The following is an 18420-nucleotide window of genomic DNA, read 5'->3' on the forward strand; positions in this document are numbered from 1 at the left end:
ACTTGGACTTCGGAGTGTGTGGCTATGTTTGCAGCAGCTGTCTGAGCTCATCAGCCTGGGGCAGGAGCCCCCTCCCACCTCTTCTCCTCTTTCGCTGATTTTATCATCTATCACTGCTTCCTTCCTCCCTCCCTCCCTCCCTCCCTCTCTCCCCTCCCTCCCTCGCTCTCCGTCTTTCTGTTTTCTTTTCTTTCCTTCCAACCTCCCACCTCGTGCAGCTCCTCCACGGTTCTCATTCGGTTCCTCCAGGACGCAGCCCAATGAGAGTTTTTCCGGGAGCCGTTTCATCAGCTTTGCGCACACCCAGGCGAGGAAAGAGCTGCTCCGCGGAGGAGAGGGAAGAGAGAAAGAGGCAACCTGATTTCGGTCCTCGGTGACAAACCAAGGGGGCTGCTCCGGTTAGAGCCAGGCGTGAGGTTTGGGAAAGTTGCGCCTTGGCTAGTTCCTGGACTTGGCTGGGAAGTCGGGGAAAACAAAACCACCGCTTGCAGCTGGCCTTCTCCATAGACGGGAGGGATTCCTCGGTTCAGTGAGACCACCTGAGGAATATGGAATCTCCACTCCATAGGAGAGGAAGGCAGCAGCATCATAACTCCCTAAACCAAGAGGGGAATAAGGTGAGTTTTCGCTCTTTGGAGATCTAGAAGCGAAGGGTGAAGAAAGAAGAAAAAAGATCGATGAAGGAAGGAGTGGAAGAAACACAAGACCCCATGCCTGCAGCCAAGATGAGCGAAACGCTTCAGCTGCCCTCGTTACGCGTGTCGCAGCCGCAGGTGGAGGAGGAGCAGGGCCACGCCTGGTCCAGCTCCTCCACGCCGACTTTGCGCCGAAGGCGTTTCAGGATGCGCCGCGCAAGGAACGCCGAAGAGCAGAATCCAGAGCCCGCATCCTCTTCCTCCTCGAAGGAGTTCCTTCAGCTCCCCTCCATCGAAATTACGCCCTCCAGCGACGAAGACGCCCCTTGGTCCAACTGTTCCACGCCGAGCGCCTCTCCCCGGCGCAAGCGCTTCCTCCTTCGGAAGTGGTTGAACGTGAGGGAGAAGAAAGAATGCAGCGAGAGCAGGTAGGTGGACCTCCGTTTGTCCCCCTCCCTCTGTCCCTTTCATGGTTTCCGTGGCCAGGTTTCCGTGACGTGACCTGACACGACATGGTTTCCATGACATTCCACCTGACTAGGTGGCTCCGTGGCTAAGACGCCGAGCTTGTTGATCAGAAAGGCCGGCAGTTTGGCGGTTCGAATCCCTAGTACAGTTCTCCCGCGTGAGCAGGGGGGGTTGGGCTAGATGACCTCCAAGGTCCCTTTCGACCCTGTTGTTCTACTCTTTGAATGCCCACCCCAAATTGAATTGCACCCTCCTGATTCGAGCCTGACTAGGTGGCTCAGTGGCTAAGACACTGAGCTTGTCGATCAGAACGGCTGGCAGTTCAGCGGTTCGAATCCCTAGTACAGGTCTCCTGAGTGAGCGGGGGGTTGGACTAAATGACCTCCAAGGTCCCTTTCCAACTCTTGTCATTGTTACATTCTCCAACGACGTTCCTTCGGGGAGGTGAAACGGGGCCGTAGTCCGTGTCTCCACCATGTTTATGTCGCCCTCTCCTGGCTGAACTAAATCCACCTGGTACCTTCATTGGTTTTCTTTTTGTGGTCTCATTTCGCATCCAGGACAGGTGATCCTCGACTTACGACCACCACGCAAGCCCCAGGTTTCCTGCGGCTCAGCGAGACATTCATTAAGCAAGTTTTGCTCCACATCACGGCCTTTCTCGGCATGGTGGTTTTTAAGTGAATCACCACCATGGGAAAGTTAGTGACCCGGTTGTTGAGTGAATCTGGCTTTCTCCTTGGGGACTTCGCCTGTCAGAAGATCACCAAAGGGGGATCACATGATCCCGGGACACTGCAACGGTCATAAATATGAAACGGTTGCCTAGCGTCTGAATTTGAATCACGCGTCCACAGGAAGGCTGCAGCGATGGTTAAGCGTGAAAAAGTTGCCTTTGTTACTGCAAAGTTACGGCAAAGTTGCCGTTGTAACTTTGAACGGTCACTAAATGAACTGTTGCAAGTCGAGGACTACCTGTAGATAAATGCTTGCTTTCGAAGATCTTTCGGAAGTTTTCAGCGGAAAACCGAGGGGAATGACCTTGTAAGCAATATTTACTGAAAGACGATATCGTGAAAATGTGAGGGATTTGCTGCCATTGGGACGAAGGCATCTGAAGTGTAGCTTGTGAACGTCTCTATGAATAGAATAGAATAGAATAGAATTTTTATTGGCCAAGTGTGATTGGACACACAAGGAATTTGTCTTGGTGCATATGCTCTCAGTGTACATAAAAGAAAAGATACCTTCATCAAGGTACAACATTTACAACACAATTGATGATCAATATATCAATATAAATCATAAGGATTGCCAGCAACAAGTTATAGTCATACAGTCATAAGTGGAAAGAGATTGGTGATGGGAACTATGAAACGATTAATAGTAGTGCAGATTCAGTAAATAGTCTGACAGTGTTGAGGGAATTATTTGTTTAGCAGAGTGATGGCCTTCGGGAAAAAACTGTTCTTGTGTCTAGTTGTTCTGGTGTGCAGTGCTCTATAGCGTCGTTTTGAGGGTTAGAGTTGAAACAATTTATGTCCAGGATGCGAGGGATCTGCAAATATTTTCACGGCCCTCTTCTTGATTCGTGCAGTATACAGGTCCTCAATGGAAGGCAAGTTGGTAGCAATTATTTTTTCTGCAGTTCTAATTATCCTCTGAAGTCTGTGTTTTTCTTGTTGGGTTGCAGAACCGAACCAGACAGTTATAGAGGTGCAAATGACAGACTCAATAATTCCTCTGTAGAACTGGATCAGCAGATCCTTGGGCAGTTTGAGCTTACTGAGTTGGCGCAGAAAGAACATTCTTTGTTGTCCTTTTTTAATGATGTTTTTGATGTTAGCTGTCCATTTGAGATCTTGCGATATGATAGAACCCAGAAATTTGAAGGTTTCTACTGTTGATACTGTGTTGTCAAGTATTGTGAGAGGTGGAAGTATGGAAGAGTATGTAAAAGAGATGCAGACATTATTGTTTTGTGGTTGTATACATGTGTAGGAATGCAAGTGTGCCATATCCGTGGTTTATTGTGTATACGCTTCAGTACTTTTTACATAAATGATGGTTATTAGGACGGCATGATGCATCCATAGATCGTCGCGTCAATAACAGTTTGCAGTCTACAGAACATTGATGTTAAAAAACAACGACCCTGTTTCTTAATCTGGATTGAAATCGCTAATTCAAGGAACAAAATTCTCGGATAATTCAGAGCCAGCCGGTGTTGGCTATCGGTTTAGTCCAATGCGCTGCTCCTTGTTCCAAAAAATTACAAGCAATTCGTAACTCCGGCTGGCTTGTGTATTAAGTAAAAAATAATAATCAGTGACTAAACAATTCAAGGGCCTCTGGTGGCTCAGCAGACTAAGTCTGTCTGTTATTAACATAGCTGCTTGCAATTACTGCAGGTTCTAGTCCCACCAGGCCCAAGGTTGACTCAGCCTTCCATCCTTTATAAGGTAGGTAAAATAAGGACCCAGATTGTTGGGGGCAATAAAAGTTGACTTTGTATATAAATATACAAATGGATGAAGACTATTGCTTAACACAATGTAAGCCGCCCTGAGTCTTTGGAGAAGGGCGGGATATAAATTCTTCATCATCATCATCATCATCATCATCATCATCATCATCATCATCATAATAAAGTCTCATTATGTTGCCGAAGAAGTAACTTTTAAACGCATCTAGCGCTGAGCAGGATGGCTTCCCTGGCAGGCAAGTTGAGGATCAAGGATGCTATTCAGCAGGTTCTGACCGGTTCTGCAGAACCGGTAGAGGAAATTCTGAGTAGTTTGGAGAACCGGCAAATGCCACCTCTGGCTGGACCCACCTCCATCTTTTCTCTGCCCCCTGAATCCCAGCTGATCGGGAGGAAATGGAGATTTTGCAATATCCTTCCCCCTGGAGTGGGTTGGGAATGGGGATTTTGCAGTATCCTTCCCCCGGAGTGGGTTGGGAATGGGGATTTTGCAGTATCCTTCCCCTGGAGTGGGGTGGGAATGGAGATTTTGCAATATCCTTCCCCTGGAGTGGGGAGGGAATGGGGATTTTGCAGTATCCTCCCCCTGGAGTGGGGAGGGAATGGGGATTTTGCAGTATCCTTTCCCTGGTGTGGGGAGGGAATGGAGATTTTGCAGTATCCTTACCCTGGAGTGGGGAGGGAATGGAGATTTTGCAATATCCTTCCCCTGGAGTGGGGAGGGAATGGGGATTTTGCAGTATCCTCCCCCTGGAGTGGGGAGGGAATGGGGATTTTGCAGTATCCTTCCCCTGGTGTGGGGAGGGAATGGAGATTTTGCAGTATCCTTCCCCTGGAGTGGGGAGGGAATGGAGATTTTGCAGTATCCTTCCCCTGGAGTGGGGTGGGAATGTAGATTTTGCAATATCCTTCCCCTGGAGTGGGGAGGGATGGGGATTTTGCAGTATCCTTCCCCCTGATGTGGGGTGGGAATGGGGATTTTGCAATATTCTTCCCCCAGGAGTGGAGAGGGAATGGGGATTTTGCAATATCCTTCCCCTGGAGTGGGGAGGGAATGGAGATTTTACAGTATCCTTCCCCCTGAAGTGGGGTGGGAATGGGGATTTTGCAATATTCTTCCCCCAGTAGTGGAGAGGGAATGGAGATTTTGCAATATCCTTCCCCTGCCATGTCCACCAAGCCGGTAGTAAAAAAAAATTGAATTCCATCACTATTGAGGACTCCAATCAAGTTCTTGGTGGATTAATTAGCTTCCTTCCTAATTGACATTACAATTTCACCGAAGCTAAAACCAGACACTTTAACCACAATTTCCCTTAATAGCCTTCACTGCCACCAAAAACAACTCTCATCGATTCTAATTCAGTAGTCAATTAACGATAGCCAAGTGACTTGAGTTGATATATTTTTCTCTGCCTTCTGCTTTTTTTTCTCCTCTTTTTCCCTCCCTCCATCATGCCTTTCCCAGTCCAGATCTCTTCGCTGGACCTTCAAGTCACATATATCAGAGTTAGCATGAATATCTGGGTCCCACTAATTGAAGACTTTTTTTTTTTTTTAATCTTTGGGGAGGTCGGATGGGTTATTTATTTTTCATTACGTTCTAGCCATCCTGGCTAAAACCCCTTTTTTCTTTTTTTTTAAATAACAAACCTGAGATTATTTCTTTTCTCGCAGGACGTCAGGAGATTGCGGCAAGAAATAGCACATGGTAGGGAGGCTGGTAATGTGTCATATAGCGTCGAAAAGGGCGAGAGAGCGCCATGTCGAAACTCAGAAATGTTCTTGCGGTATTCGGGATATTGGAAAGGGACCAGAATCGTCTCAATTAACAGAATGACAGAGTTGGACGGGACCGTTTGGAGGTCTTTTAGTCCAACCCATTGCTCAAGCAAGAAACCCTACACCGGGGGTCGGCAACCTGCGGCTCTGGAGCCGCATGTGGCTCTTTCATCCCTTTCATCCCTCCGCTGCGGCTCCTTGTTGCTCAAAATATGCATCACCACTTTGCCGGCGTGCAATTGATTGAGCTTTTCGACTCCCGGTAGGTCAACCATGGATAAATCCAAGAAAAGAAAAGTTTCAGAAGAAAACGTTTAACTCAACTACATATGCTTTTGTGGCTCCCGATGTTTTCTTTTCTTTGGGAAACAGGTCCAAATGGCTCTTTGTGTCTTTAAGGTTGCCGACCCCTGCCCTGCACCCTATGCCAACTTGCCACCAGAGGTTGTCAATGCTCCACCACTGGAAGTTTTTAAGATTGGATAACCGTTTGTCTGAAATGGGTTTCCTGCCTAAGCAGGGGGTTGGACTAGACGACCTCCAAGGTCCCTTCCGACTCTGTTATTCTACTCAGAGAAATGGTTGTCCAGTCTCCTCTTAAAAACCTCCAGCGGTAGAGCACCCACAACCTCTGGAGGCAATCCATCCCACTGATCAATTATATTCAGAATATTTAGAATACAACAGAGCTCAAAGGGACCTTGGAGGTCTTCTAGTCCAACCCCCTGCTCAGGCAGGAGACCCTAGACCATTTCAGACAAGCGGCTGTCCAGTTTCGTCATAAAAAACCTCCAGTGATGAAGCACCCAGGGTTGGGCTGCTTGGGGTTCCGTAGAGGTTCGGGAGAACCTCTAGCTAAGATTCTGTGCAGTTTGGAGAACCCCCAAATCCCACTATCGGCTGGTCGTGCCCACCTCAACTCGTCCCTCCCAGGAGTCCCCAAGCGGCCCATTTTGGATGCAGGTAAATGCAGGGTGCGCGCGGAGGCTCAGGGAGGGTCTATTGCAGCGGTTCTCAACCTGTGGGTCGGGACCCCGTTGGGGGTCGAATGACGATTTGCCAGGGGTCGCCTAAGACCATCGGAAATATGGGAAGTATACTTGCGAGTCGAAGAATCGCGCTCCAATGGTTGACTCCACAAGCCAGCTGCAGACTCTTCAAATCGCTAGCCGAATTCGGCTTCAGGCGCGATGAATTAAAAAAGAGAGAAATCTGATGTCTCCCTCTCAAGCCAGCTGCAATCACTCCCAATCGCTAGCCTAATCTGGCTTCAGGCGCGATAAACTTAATAGGGGAGGAGTCTCCGCTTTAATGCCTCCGTCCTCAAGGCAATCGCAAGCAGTTCAGATCGCTAGCCAATACGGCTTCAGGCACGATAAATTCAAAACAAAAATAATTTTATGGTTGGGGTCGCCACATCGTGGGGAATTGTATTAAAGGGGTCTCCACATCGTGGGGAATTGTATTAAAGGGGTCGCAGCACTATAAAGGTTGAGAACCACTGGTCTATTGGAAGTTTGGGAAGGCCAGAAACAGGTCCGTTTCTGGCCTCCAGAGGGCCTCCAGAGCCTGGGAAGGCTGTTTTCGCCCTCCCGGAGGCTCAAAGAAAGTCTCCGGAGCCTGGGGAGGGCACAAACGCCCCACTGTGGTGCAGGAGGCCGACTAGGCCACGCCCCACCATGGCCACACCCACCCAGCAACCGGGCAGAGAACCCTTTGCTAAAATTTTTGAAGCCCACCCCTGGAAGCACCCATCCGTCTGGATCAAACTTTTGTTGTTTACTTCAGCCCTTTCTAACCGAAGCTGCATCAGATGCCTTCAAGGAGGCCCGAGCAGTCTCTGAAGGCAAATGTTGTTTGTGTCTTATCATCTGCTCTCTTTAGAAGTATGAGACCACGGACGATCACGTGTGTCAAAGTGTTGTGCAACTGTCTTAACAGTTTCATCTCGGTCAACAAGGCTTCGGGTCAACTTTCTCCCCCACACACACCTCTGGATTGGTTTATATTTTTGAAATGGCATTCGGAAAAATGGCTAAGGCAAGGAGGCACGCATTAGTGAGTATTAGCATACCAAGGCCAGCGTGCTGCTTGGGCTCTTCCAAATTCCTTCTGTCGTAGGGTTGGAAAATAAACACGTCGGACTTTTAACCTGAAATTCCTTCTTGGGTTCATTCTCGACGCACGAAGTTGCCAGTTTCTCGGGCGGTGTGGTGGAGAAAGGAACTCATTCACCCCTTGGTTGTGGCTAAGCCAGATGAATCACTACAGTGAGAAGGAAGTGACATGAAGTGAAGAGTAACAGAATAACAGAGTTGGAAGGGACCTTTGGAGGTCTTCTAGTCCAACCCCCTGCTCAGGCAGGAAACCCTATACCAGCGGTCAGCAACCCACGGCTCTGGAGCCGCATGCGACTCTGTCACTCCTCTGCTGCAGCTCCCTGTCGCCAGTCGGCTCCACATTGGATAGGGCTTTTGGTTAAGACAGGTAGAGGAATAAGGATGCAGCACTAGGAGGAGACTCTATGGTGGGGGAATCGGACTTCCGTTTGGCTCCAGAATTGAATGAGGGGCTTCTGGTTAGGGCCTCTGTGGCTTTTTGAGTGTTTAAGGTTGCCGATTCCTGCCCTCTACCATTTTAGACAAATGGTTGCCCAATTTCTTCTTAAAAACCTCCAGTGTTGCAGAATCCACAGCTTCTGGAGGGAAACCCATCTCACTGATTAATTATATTCAGAATATTTAGGATAGAATAGAGCTGGAAGGGACCCTGGCGGTCTTCTAGTCCAGCCCCCTGCTCACGCAGGAAACCCTATACCGTTTCAGAGACATGGTTATCCAGCATTTTCCCTAAAAGCCTCCAGTGTTTGAGCATTCACAACTTCTGGTGGCAAGTCGTTCCTCTAATTAATTGTTCTCACTGTCAGGAAATTTCTCCTTAGTTCTAGGTTGCTTCTCTCCTGGATTCCACCCATTGCTTCTCTTCCTGCCTTCAGATGCTTCGGAGAATAGGTTGGCTCCCCCTAGACACAGCTAGTTTGGTTTGACTGGAAGACCATCTATTAAAGTCAATCAAATCAATAATAGCGTTATCGATGGGAATTGCAGATCAGGAGGACATCAAATCTGGGGAATGCTGTTTAAGCCCTCCAAGGCATGGAATATTTTACTCCGTATTTCTCAACCTTGGCAGCTTTAAGACGGGTGGACTTCAACTTGCAAAATGCTGGCTGGAGAATTCTGGGAGTTGAAGTCCTCATATCCTAAAGTTGAGGATTGGGAAGTTTGACGAACACCGGTTTAAACAGTGCTCCCTCGATGCAGAGCAAAAGGGGACAATGATCGTGGTTGTTAGATTCGGGCAATAACGAGGCAGGAGACCAGGATAGTGACAACAGTTCTTTACTATATGGTGAACCCAGCAACTCGGGCTGGGAAAACCCTCTCCTTATATACAGTTTAGCCAGAGGCTTCAACCAATCAGCAACGTGCTTTTTTCCCGCCAAAACATTTAAAGATACATTACACTCCTTCCCTCCCAGAAAACACTTTACCATTATTTACATCAGATTTACATATCATTTTTCAACGTAATCACGCAAGTAGACTGGGCGTCTCCTGACTCTTTCGGACCTGCGCAATTCATTCTCTGGGAGTGAGTTGAGCTGACCGGAGGGACTGTTTGTTCCTCTCAGCTCCTCCTCTAGGCCATCCGGCCCTGGATTATTTGCAGAGTCGTCCCTGCTGTTTTCTGATGGAACCTGTTGGCGTCGCTGGACCTCCTGGGAGTCAGATAAGTCCCGCGTTTGCCCCGGGTTTGAGTCAGCTGTGGATTCAAACATTGTATAGTCAGGGCCTGTTTCGTCTAATTCGGATTGTTCGTTATCGTTTTCTTATTTGGTCTATGTGGCGCTTCCATACCCGGCCATCCTTTATCTCCACTAAATATGATTTGGGACCTGTTATGTCTAGGATTTTTCCTGCTAACCAGGTCGGGCCTTCGCCATAGTTGTGTGCCCACACCCGGTCGCCTATTTCCATCCCTCTTGTTTTCTCGAGTGCCCCCTTGTAACCGTCTGGTGTGTAGTTCGGGTTTAAACGGTCTAGTGGGCATCTGAGCTTCCGACCCATTAATAATTCTGCTGGGCTTCTGCCAGTTGTGACACAGGGGGTTCTGTGTTGGACGGCCAGGAAGGTATCGATTTTTGTTTGCCAGTCGCCTGGCTTGATTCTGGACAATGCCTCTTTTGCGCTCCGGACGGAACGTTCTGCAAGGCCATTCGTCGCAGGGTGGAAAGGCGCCGAGAGGGCATGCCGGATGCCCTCTTCTGCCAAGTACCCCTCAAACTGGGTTGCCGTGAATTGCGGGCCGTTATCGGATACTAACGTGTCGGGCAACCCATGGGTTACAAATAGGTGCCGTAGGACTGAAATCACGGCCTCAGCTGTCATGGATCTCATGAGAATGATTTCCAGCCATTTGGAGTAGGCATCGACTACTACCAGAAAGGTTTGGCCGTGAAAGGGACCGGCAAAATCGATATGGATCCTAGACCAAGGGCCCTGGGGTCTCTCCCATTCCCAAATCAGGGCCGTTGGGGGTAGCGGTCTGGACTCCTGGCAGGCCTGGCATTTCCCTACCCTCTCAGCAATTTCCGAGTCCATTAAGGGCCACCACACATAGCTTCTCGCTAGACCCTTCATCCTCACGATCCCTGGGTGACCTTCATGAAGGAGATCCAACACCCTTTTTCTCAATCTCTCTGGGATCACCACTCGATCCCCCCATAGCAGGCATCCCCTTGAGCCGAAAGTTCCCCGTTTCTTTACAAACTCTTTAAAAAGCACTCGCCCGGTATGACACCTCTTTGTACCCAACCAAGTACAGTTCGTATTGTAATGTCCTTATACGAAGCCCGAGCCACCTCTTTGGATGTGACTGGGCCAGAGTCCAAAGAGTCAATTAGCAGAACTGGTGTTCCTGGAGTGGGGTCTTCAATAGTCTCTGGTAACAGGCATCTACTCAGTGCGTCTGCGTGCCCTAATTCCTTTCCTGGCCGGTGTAGCAATTTGTAAGAATACGCTGCCAGGAAGATAGTCCATCGGGTCAGTCTTGGCGAAAGTGCCACGGGCGTTGGTGATCGCCTGCCAGCAGACCTAGCAAGGTCTATGGTCCGTGATGATTTCAAAATCACGACCAAATACATACTCATGGAATTTCTTTACCCTGAGACTATAGCCAAGGCTTCCTTATCAAGCTGGCTATAATTCCTTTCAGTTGATGACATGGTTCGGGAGTAGTATGCAATGGGGGCTTCCGTGCCATTAGGTAACCTGTGGCTGAGCACAGCCCCCACCCCATAGGGAGATGCATCGCAGCTTAACACTAGAGGTAGTGTGCCATTGTACTGGATAAGGAGGCTATCACTCGTTAGGAGATTTTTTACCCCTTCGAATGCCCTAGCTTCCGCCTTTCCCCAAGACCATGCAGCCATCTTAGCTAATAATTTATGCAGCGGCTCTGCTACTGTTGCCTTATTCCTTAAGAATACTGCGTAGAAGTTGACCAGACCCAAGAATGCCTGTAACTCTGTTTTGTTCTTGGGCACCGGGGCCTTCCTGATGGCCCGTACCTTGCTCTCAGTGGGGTGAATCCCTTCCCTGTCTATCCGGTAGCCCAGGAATTCCACAGACTCAACCCCGATCTGGCATTTGTTTAGTTTAACCGTGAGACCGGCAGACCGGAAAATGCCCAAAACTTTTCGCAGCCTCGCCCCTAATTCCTCTAGGTTTTCAGCGGATACCAGTACATCGTCAAAGTATGGTACCACCCCTGGTAATCCCTGCAATAGCCGCTCCATCAGGTTCTGAAATAACCCTGGAGCCACACTAACCCCAAACTGTAATCGGGTACACTTAAAAGCCCCTCTGTGAGTCACAATTGTCTGCGCTTCGGCTGTGCTGCTGTCTACGGGCAGCTGTTGATAGGCTTGGGCCAGGTCTAGCTTGGCAAAACTTGCCCTTGCCCCATTGAGTGCAGTAAGTGCTGTACCACCGAACGGGTAAGCACTCTTTGCAACGCTTTGTTAAGCGTTGCCTTGTAGTCAGCGCAACCGGACCGATCCGTCCGGTTTGACTGGGGTGACTATAGGGGTCTCCCACTTAGCATGGTCAACTGGCACTAGAATTCCCTGGTTTACTAGTTTGTCCAGTTCCCGGTCAATCCTGGGCTTTAGGGCGAACGGGACCCTCCTAGCCTTTAGGCGGATAGGGGCAACTTGGGGGTCTAAGTTAAAGGATATAGGGGTCCCTTGTACTTGCCCAGGCAGTCTTTGAAAACGCCCCAAACTCCTTCGTGAGTGCGCCTTTGAGGTCGACTTCGTTTCTGAAGATTCCAGTCACTCCCATGCCCAATGCTCGGAACCAGTCCAGTCCCAACAAGCTTGGCAGGGTCCCATCGACGATGGTGATGGGCAGAGTTTTCTTGTAGTGTCCATACCGACGTGGACGGACGTTACCCCTCGAACAGGGATGCGATTCCCCTGGTAGTCCTGTACTTTTAGTCTTTGTGGTTGCAGCTTGCGCTTTGCGATGGCGGGTAAGGCTCTCACGAGGTTGTCCCAGGACATGATCGTGATCGATGAGCCGGTGTCCACCTCCAATCGGCACGGCACCCCCTCAATCTTTGCTTTTGTGAAGATTTTCTTTTCTAGGCGTGTTGATGCGTGACCCACTCTCACGACAGTCTGATTCAATCTTCGCGCTTTTTAACTGACCAATCACGGCCGCTTCGCCGCCCCCGCTCTGATTGGTCGGGTTTGAATTTTTGGCGGGAAGGTTGGGGAGCTCGACAGACCTGTGCTAGGTGCCCTTCCTTCGCATCGCCGACATGTTGCATCTTTAAATCTGCATTGCTGTCGTTGGTGTTGCCCTCCGCAACTCGCGCAGTCGCCCCGGTCGTCTTTTTCCGGCCTCCCGGTGTGGAAGACTCCTTCTTCGTCCTCCCCCTCCGATTCGGCCTGGACCTCTTCACTGTGGACCGGGGTTGATTTCGCACCAGCCGTTGGTGTGACCTGCTTCTGTAAGGTCTCTGCCGCTTGGGTGGACATCTCGTGAGCTCTGGCTTCGTCCAGGGCGTTTGCCAGCGTCAGGTTGCTTTTAGCCAGCAGCCGCCTCCGCAAACGGATGTCCCTGACCCCTCGGATGAGTTGCTCCAGCAATGCCTCGTCTAAGTCTCGATACTCACAATGTTTTGAGGCTTTTCTTAGGGCGGCCATGTATGCACTAATGGACTCGCCTTCTTGCTGTCTGCGCTCCCCGAATTCAAACCGTTGCACATACTTGGATGGCATCGGTGTGAAATGCGCTTTCAGCAGAGTTTGCAGAGTTTGCCACGGTACTGACTGTACCGGCGTTGGCTCAGCCAGGGATTCTGCGGTGTCGAAAACTTCTGGACCGCAGTGGCTCAGAAAATAGGCTCATTTCCTGTTGTCGGAAACCCCTTGAAGTTCGTTTGCTTCGAGGAAACACTCGAAGCGAGCCATGTATGACCCCCATTTCTCCTTGGCTGGGTCGAATGGCGCTGGCGGTGTGTAGCCGGACATTGCTGCTTTCCGCCCTTGTTTTGCTGGGTTCGCGTCTTCCTGGTGAGTTCAGCTCTTTTCCTGGCGCTCTTAGCCTCGAGATCCCACCTTCGTCGCCAGTGTTAGATTCGGGCAATAATGAGGCAGGAGACCAGGATAGTGACAACAGCTCTTTACTATATGGTGAACCCAGCAACTCGGGCTGGGAAAACCCTCTCCTTATATACAGTTTAGCCGGAGGCTTCAACCAATCAGCAACGTGCTTTTTTCCCGCCAAAACATTTAAAGATACATTACAGTGGTGTTTTTTCATTTCATTGGATTCTTGTGGCCTTTAGCAGTTCTGGATCGAGGTATCTGGAATTGGGGTTTGTGTGTGTTTGCGGGGGGGGGGGCATGCTGAAACCCTATTTATCATTGTGCTTCTGAACGTAAAATACGTTTCTTTTAGCACAATGTAGACACGTCGGTGGGTAAGACAGGAAATTAAGGACGGCTGAAAAGGAATCGAGTTGAATTTCCTTCCATTTTTTAAAAAAATAAAAAAAGCCCAACTCTTCCGATCGTTCACATCAGAGCCCTTCCTCGTACTAAGCTTTAGTTTGTTTCTCACCGTGGTTTATTTATTGGCTGCGTTTATCCAAAATGCTCAGGCCAAACCAAGCACATAACTTCATGGCTTCGTGTGTTTAGGAACACCTTCGACCGCTGTGAAAGTTGTAGAGATGGAAAGCTTGGAGCAGTCGTCATTTATTTATTTATTTGCCTCCCCAAAATAAGCAATCGAACAAAGGCGATGGAATCATTTCGAGACATCTTTTTGTTTGACGGGTCTCGAAGACAGAGTGGGCTATTTCTTTCCTCTTTTTTCTTTTTTTTTTGCCTTTTGCTAGGAATATAAAAAGGTAAAGGTTCCCCTCGCACATATGTGCTAGTCGTTCCCAACTCTAAGGGGCGATGCTCATCTCCGTTTCAAAGCCGAAGAGCCAGCACTGTCTGAAGACGTCTCCTTGGTCATGTGACGCAACGCTGTTACCTTCCCACCAAAGGTGGTCCCTATTTTTTCTACTTGCATTTTTTTAAGTGCTTTCGAGCTGCTAGGTTGGCAGAAGCTGGGACAAGTCACGGGAGCTCACCCCGTTACACGGCACTGGGGATTTGAACTATGACCTTTCGATCGACAAGCTCAGTGTCTCTTATCCACTAAGCCACCGCGTCCCTTAAGGAATATATTATCCTGCAAATATGTAGATGGCAAGGCATTTTACATTCTCCCCTGTGCATTTTGATTTCTCCTGATGGTGGGTGCTGCACGAAGCTATCTCCCTGATTTTAACTATAGTGTGTGGGCAAACCTTTTTTCCCCAGGAAACCGGAAGTAAAGCCGCCCAGTGCACATGCGCATGCCGCAAAGATAATGTTCTGGTTTCCAGCATGTGCGTGCGCGCTGGCCACTTGGTCTTCTGGTTTCTGGCATGTGTGCAAAATTTAAGCACCTTTTACAGTGGATTATTTTCAGGCTCAGAAGGATTTATATTGTTTCATTTAGTTTCCTAGTATGATTTGATTGCTCATTTAGTGTATGACTATCACTAAGTGCCGTACCTTATGATTCTTTGATGAATGTATTTTTTTATGTACACTTGAGAGGGTATGCATCAAGACAAATCCCTCGTATGTCCAATCACACTTGGCCAATAGAGAATTCTCTTCTCTTCTCTTCTCTTCTCTTCTCTTCTCTTCTCTTCTCTTCTCTTCTCTTCTCTTCTCTTCTCTTCTCTTCTCTTCTCTTCTCTTCTCTTCTCTTCCCTTCCCTTCCCTTCCCTTCCCTTCCCTTCCCTTCCCTTCTCTTCTTTCTACTCTACTCTACTCTACTCTACTCTACTTTACTCTTCATTCCAATATTCTCTTCTCTTCTCTTCTCTTCTCTTCTCTTAATATTCTATTCTATTCTATTCTATTCTATTCTATTCTATTCTATTCTATTCTATTCTATTCTATTCTATTCTACTCTACTCTACTCTACTCTACTCTACTCTACTTTACTCTTCATTCCAATATTCTCTTCTCTTCTCTTCTCTTCTCTTCTCTTCTCTTCTCTTCTCTTAATATTCTATTCTATTCTATTCTATTCTATTCTATTCTATTCTATTCTATTCTATTCTATTCTATTCTATTCTATTCTACTCTACTCTACTCTACTTTACTCTACTACTCTACTACTTTATTCCAATATTCTATTCTATTCTATTCTATTCTATTCTATTCTATTCTATTCTATTCTATTCTATTCTATTCCTATTCCCCTCTCTATTCTACTCTTCTCTTCATTCCAATATTCTCTTCTCTTCTCTTCTCTTCTCTTCTCTTCTCTTCTCTTCTCTTCTCTTCTCTTCCCTTCCCTTCCCTTCCCTTCCCTTCCCTTCCCTTCCCTTCCCTTCTCTTCTTTCTACTCTACTCTACTCTACTCTACTCTACTCTACTTTACTCTTCATTCCAATATTCTCTTCTCTTCTCTTCTCTTCTCTTCTCTTAATATTCTATTCTATTCTATTCTATTCTATTCTATTCTATTCTACTCTACTCTACTCTACTCTACTCTACTCTACTTTACTCTTCATTCCAATATTCTCTTCTCTTCTCTTCTCTTCTCTTCTCTTCTCTTCTCTTCTCTTCTCTTAATATTCTATTCTATTCTATTCTATTCTATTCTATTCTATTCTATCTATTCTATTAATTCTATTCTATTCTATTCTACTCTACTCTACTCTACTTTACTCTACTACTCTACTACTTTATTCCAATATTCTATTCTATCTATTCTATTCGGTAGAGGAATAAGGATGCAGCACTAGGAGGAGACTCTATGGTGGGGGAATCGGACTTCCGTTTGGCTCCAGAATTGAATGAGGGGCTTCTGGTTAGGGCCTCTGTGGGTCTTTGAGTGTTTAAGGTTGCCGACTCCTGCTCTATACCATTGCAGACAAATTGTTGTCCAATCTCTTCTTAAAAACCTCCAGTGTTGCAGAATCCACAGCTTCTGGAGGCAACCCATCTCGCTGATTAATTATATTCAGAATATTTAGGATAGAATAGAGCTGGAAGGGACCCTGGAGGTCTTCTAGTCCAGCCCCCTGCTCAAGCAGGAGACCCTATACCATTTCAGAGACATGGTTATCCAGCATCTTCCCTAAAAGCCTCCAGTGTTGGAGCATTCACAACTTCTGGTGGCAAGTCGTTCCTCACTGTCAGGAAATTTCTCCTTAGTTCTAGGTTGCTTCTCTCCTGGATTCCACCCATTGCTTCTCCTCCTGCTTTCAGATGCTTCGGAGAATAGGTTGACTCCCCCTAGACACAGCTAGTTTGGTTTGACTGGAAGACCATCTATTAAAGTCAATCATATCAATAATAGCGTTATCGATGGGAATTGCAGATCAGGACATCAAATCTGGGGAATGCTGTTTAAGCCCTCCAAGGCATGGAATATTTAACTCCCTATTTCTCAACCTTGGCAGCTTTAAGACGGGTGGACTTCAACTTGCAAAATGCTGGCTGGGGAATTCTGGGAGTTGAAGTCCTCATATCCTAAAGTTGAGGATTGGGAAGTTTGACAAACACCGGTTTAAACAGTGCTCCCTTGATGCAGAGCAAAACGGGACAATGATCATGGTATTTTTTCATTTCATTGGATTCTTGTGGCCTTTAGCTGTCCTGGATCGAGGTATGTGGAATTGGGGTTTGTGTGTGTTTGCGGGGGGGAGAGGGGGGGCATGCTGAGACGCTATTTATCATTGTGCTTCTGAACGTAAAATACGTTTCTTTTAGTACAATGTAGACACGTCGGTGGGTAAGACAGGAAATTAAGGACGGCTGAAAAGGAATCGAGTTGAATTTCCTTCCATTTTTTAAAAAAATAAAAAAAGCCCAACTCTTCCGATCGTTCACATCAGAGCCCTTCCTCGTACTAAGCTTTAGTTTGTTTCTCACCGTGGTTTATTTATTGGCTGCGTTTATCCAAAATGCTCAGGCCAAACCAAGCACATAACTTCATGGCTTCGTGTGTTTAGGAACACCTTCGACCGCTGTGAAAGTTGTAGAGATGGAAAGCTTGGAGCAGTCGTCATTTATTTATTTATTTGCCTCCCCAAAATAAGCAATCGAACAAAGGCGATGCAATCATTTCGAGACATCTTTTTGTTTGACGGGTCTCGAAGACAGAGTGGGCTATTTCTTTCCTCTTTTTTCTTTTTTTTTGCCTTTTGCTAGGAATATAAAAAGGTAAAGGTTCCCCTCGCACATATGTGCTAGTCGTTCCCAACTCTAAGGGGCGATGCTCATCTCCGTTTCAAAGCCGAAGAGCCAGCACTGTCTGAAGACGTCTCCTTGGTCATGTGATGCAACGCTGTTACCTTCCCACCAAAGGTGGTCCCTATTTTTTCTACTTGCATTTTTTTAAGTGCTTTCGAGCTGCTAGGTTGGCAGAAGCTGGGACAAGTCACGGGAGCTCACCCCGTTACACGGCACTGGGGATTTGAACAGCTGAACTATGACCTTTTGATCGACAAGCTCAGTGTCTCTTATCCACTAAGCCACCGCGTCCCTTAAGGAATATATTATCCTGCAAATATGTAGATGGCAAGGCATTTTACATTCTCCCCTGTGCATTTTGATTTCTCCTGATGATTTCTCCTGATGGTGGGTGCTGCACGAAGCTATCTCCCTGATTTTAACTATAGTGTGTGGGCAAACCTTTTTCCCCCAGGAAACCGGAAGTACAGCCGCCCAGTGCACATGTGCATGCCGCAAAGATAATGTTCTGGTTTCCAGCATGTGCGTGTGCGCTGGCCACTTGGTCTTCTGGTTTCTGGCACGCACGCGTGCCAGAATGTGCAAAATTTAAGCACCTTTTACAGTGGATTATTTTCAGGCTCAGAAGGATTTATATTGTTTCATTTAGTTTCCTAGTATGATCTGATTGCTCATTTAGTGTATGGCTATCACTAAGTGCCGTATCTTATGATTCTTTGATGAATGTATTTTTTTATGTACACTTGAGAGGGTATGCATCAAGACAAATCCCTTGTATGTCCAATCACACTTGGCCAATAAAGAATTCTCTTCTCTTCTCTCCTCTTCTCTTCTCTTCTCTTCTCTCTCTCCTCCTCCTCCTCCTCCTCCTCCTCGCCTCGCCTCGCCTCGCCTCGCCGCCTCGCCTCGCCCGCCCGCCTCCTCTCCTCCTCTCCTCTCTCTCCTCCTCCTCTCCTCCTCTCCTCCCTTCCCTTCCTTCCTTCCTTCCTTCCTTCCCTTCCCTTCTCTCTTCTTTCTACTACTCTACTCTACTCTACTCTCACTCTACTCTACTCTACTCTACTCTATTTTACTCTTCATCCAATATTCTCTCTCTCTCTTCTCTTCCTCTAATATTCTATTCTATTCTATTCTATTCTATTCTATTCTATTCTCTTCTC

General features: G+C 47.5%; 1 protein-coding gene across 5 annotated transcripts in view; it reads left to right on the forward strand.

The window, feature by feature from the left end:
* Positions 1-238: 238 nt before the first annotated feature.
* Positions 239-18420, forward strand: part of GRAMD1B (GRAM domain containing 1B) — a 186087-nt gene continuing 167905 nt past the window's right edge. For 4 of the 5 annotated variants that reach the window (XR_009156497.1, XM_058194599.1, XM_058194600.1 and 1 more), the window contains exon 1: positions 239-1063. Coding sequence is in view for 4 of the 5 variants with exons in the window: in XM_058194599.1 (XP_058050582.1) it covers positions 678-1063 (386 nt within the window). In the remaining variant the exon portion in view is untranslated. The remainder of the gene's footprint in view (positions 1064-18420) is intronic. The other variant, XM_058194594.1, reaches the window with a different exon arrangement.

This window comes from Ahaetulla prasina, chromosome 9 (genome assembly GCF_028640845.1).
Source record: "Ahaetulla prasina isolate Xishuangbanna chromosome 9, ASM2864084v1, whole genome shotgun sequence".
Lineage (NCBI taxonomy): Eukaryota > Metazoa > Chordata > Lepidosauria > Squamata > Colubridae > Ahaetulla > Ahaetulla prasina.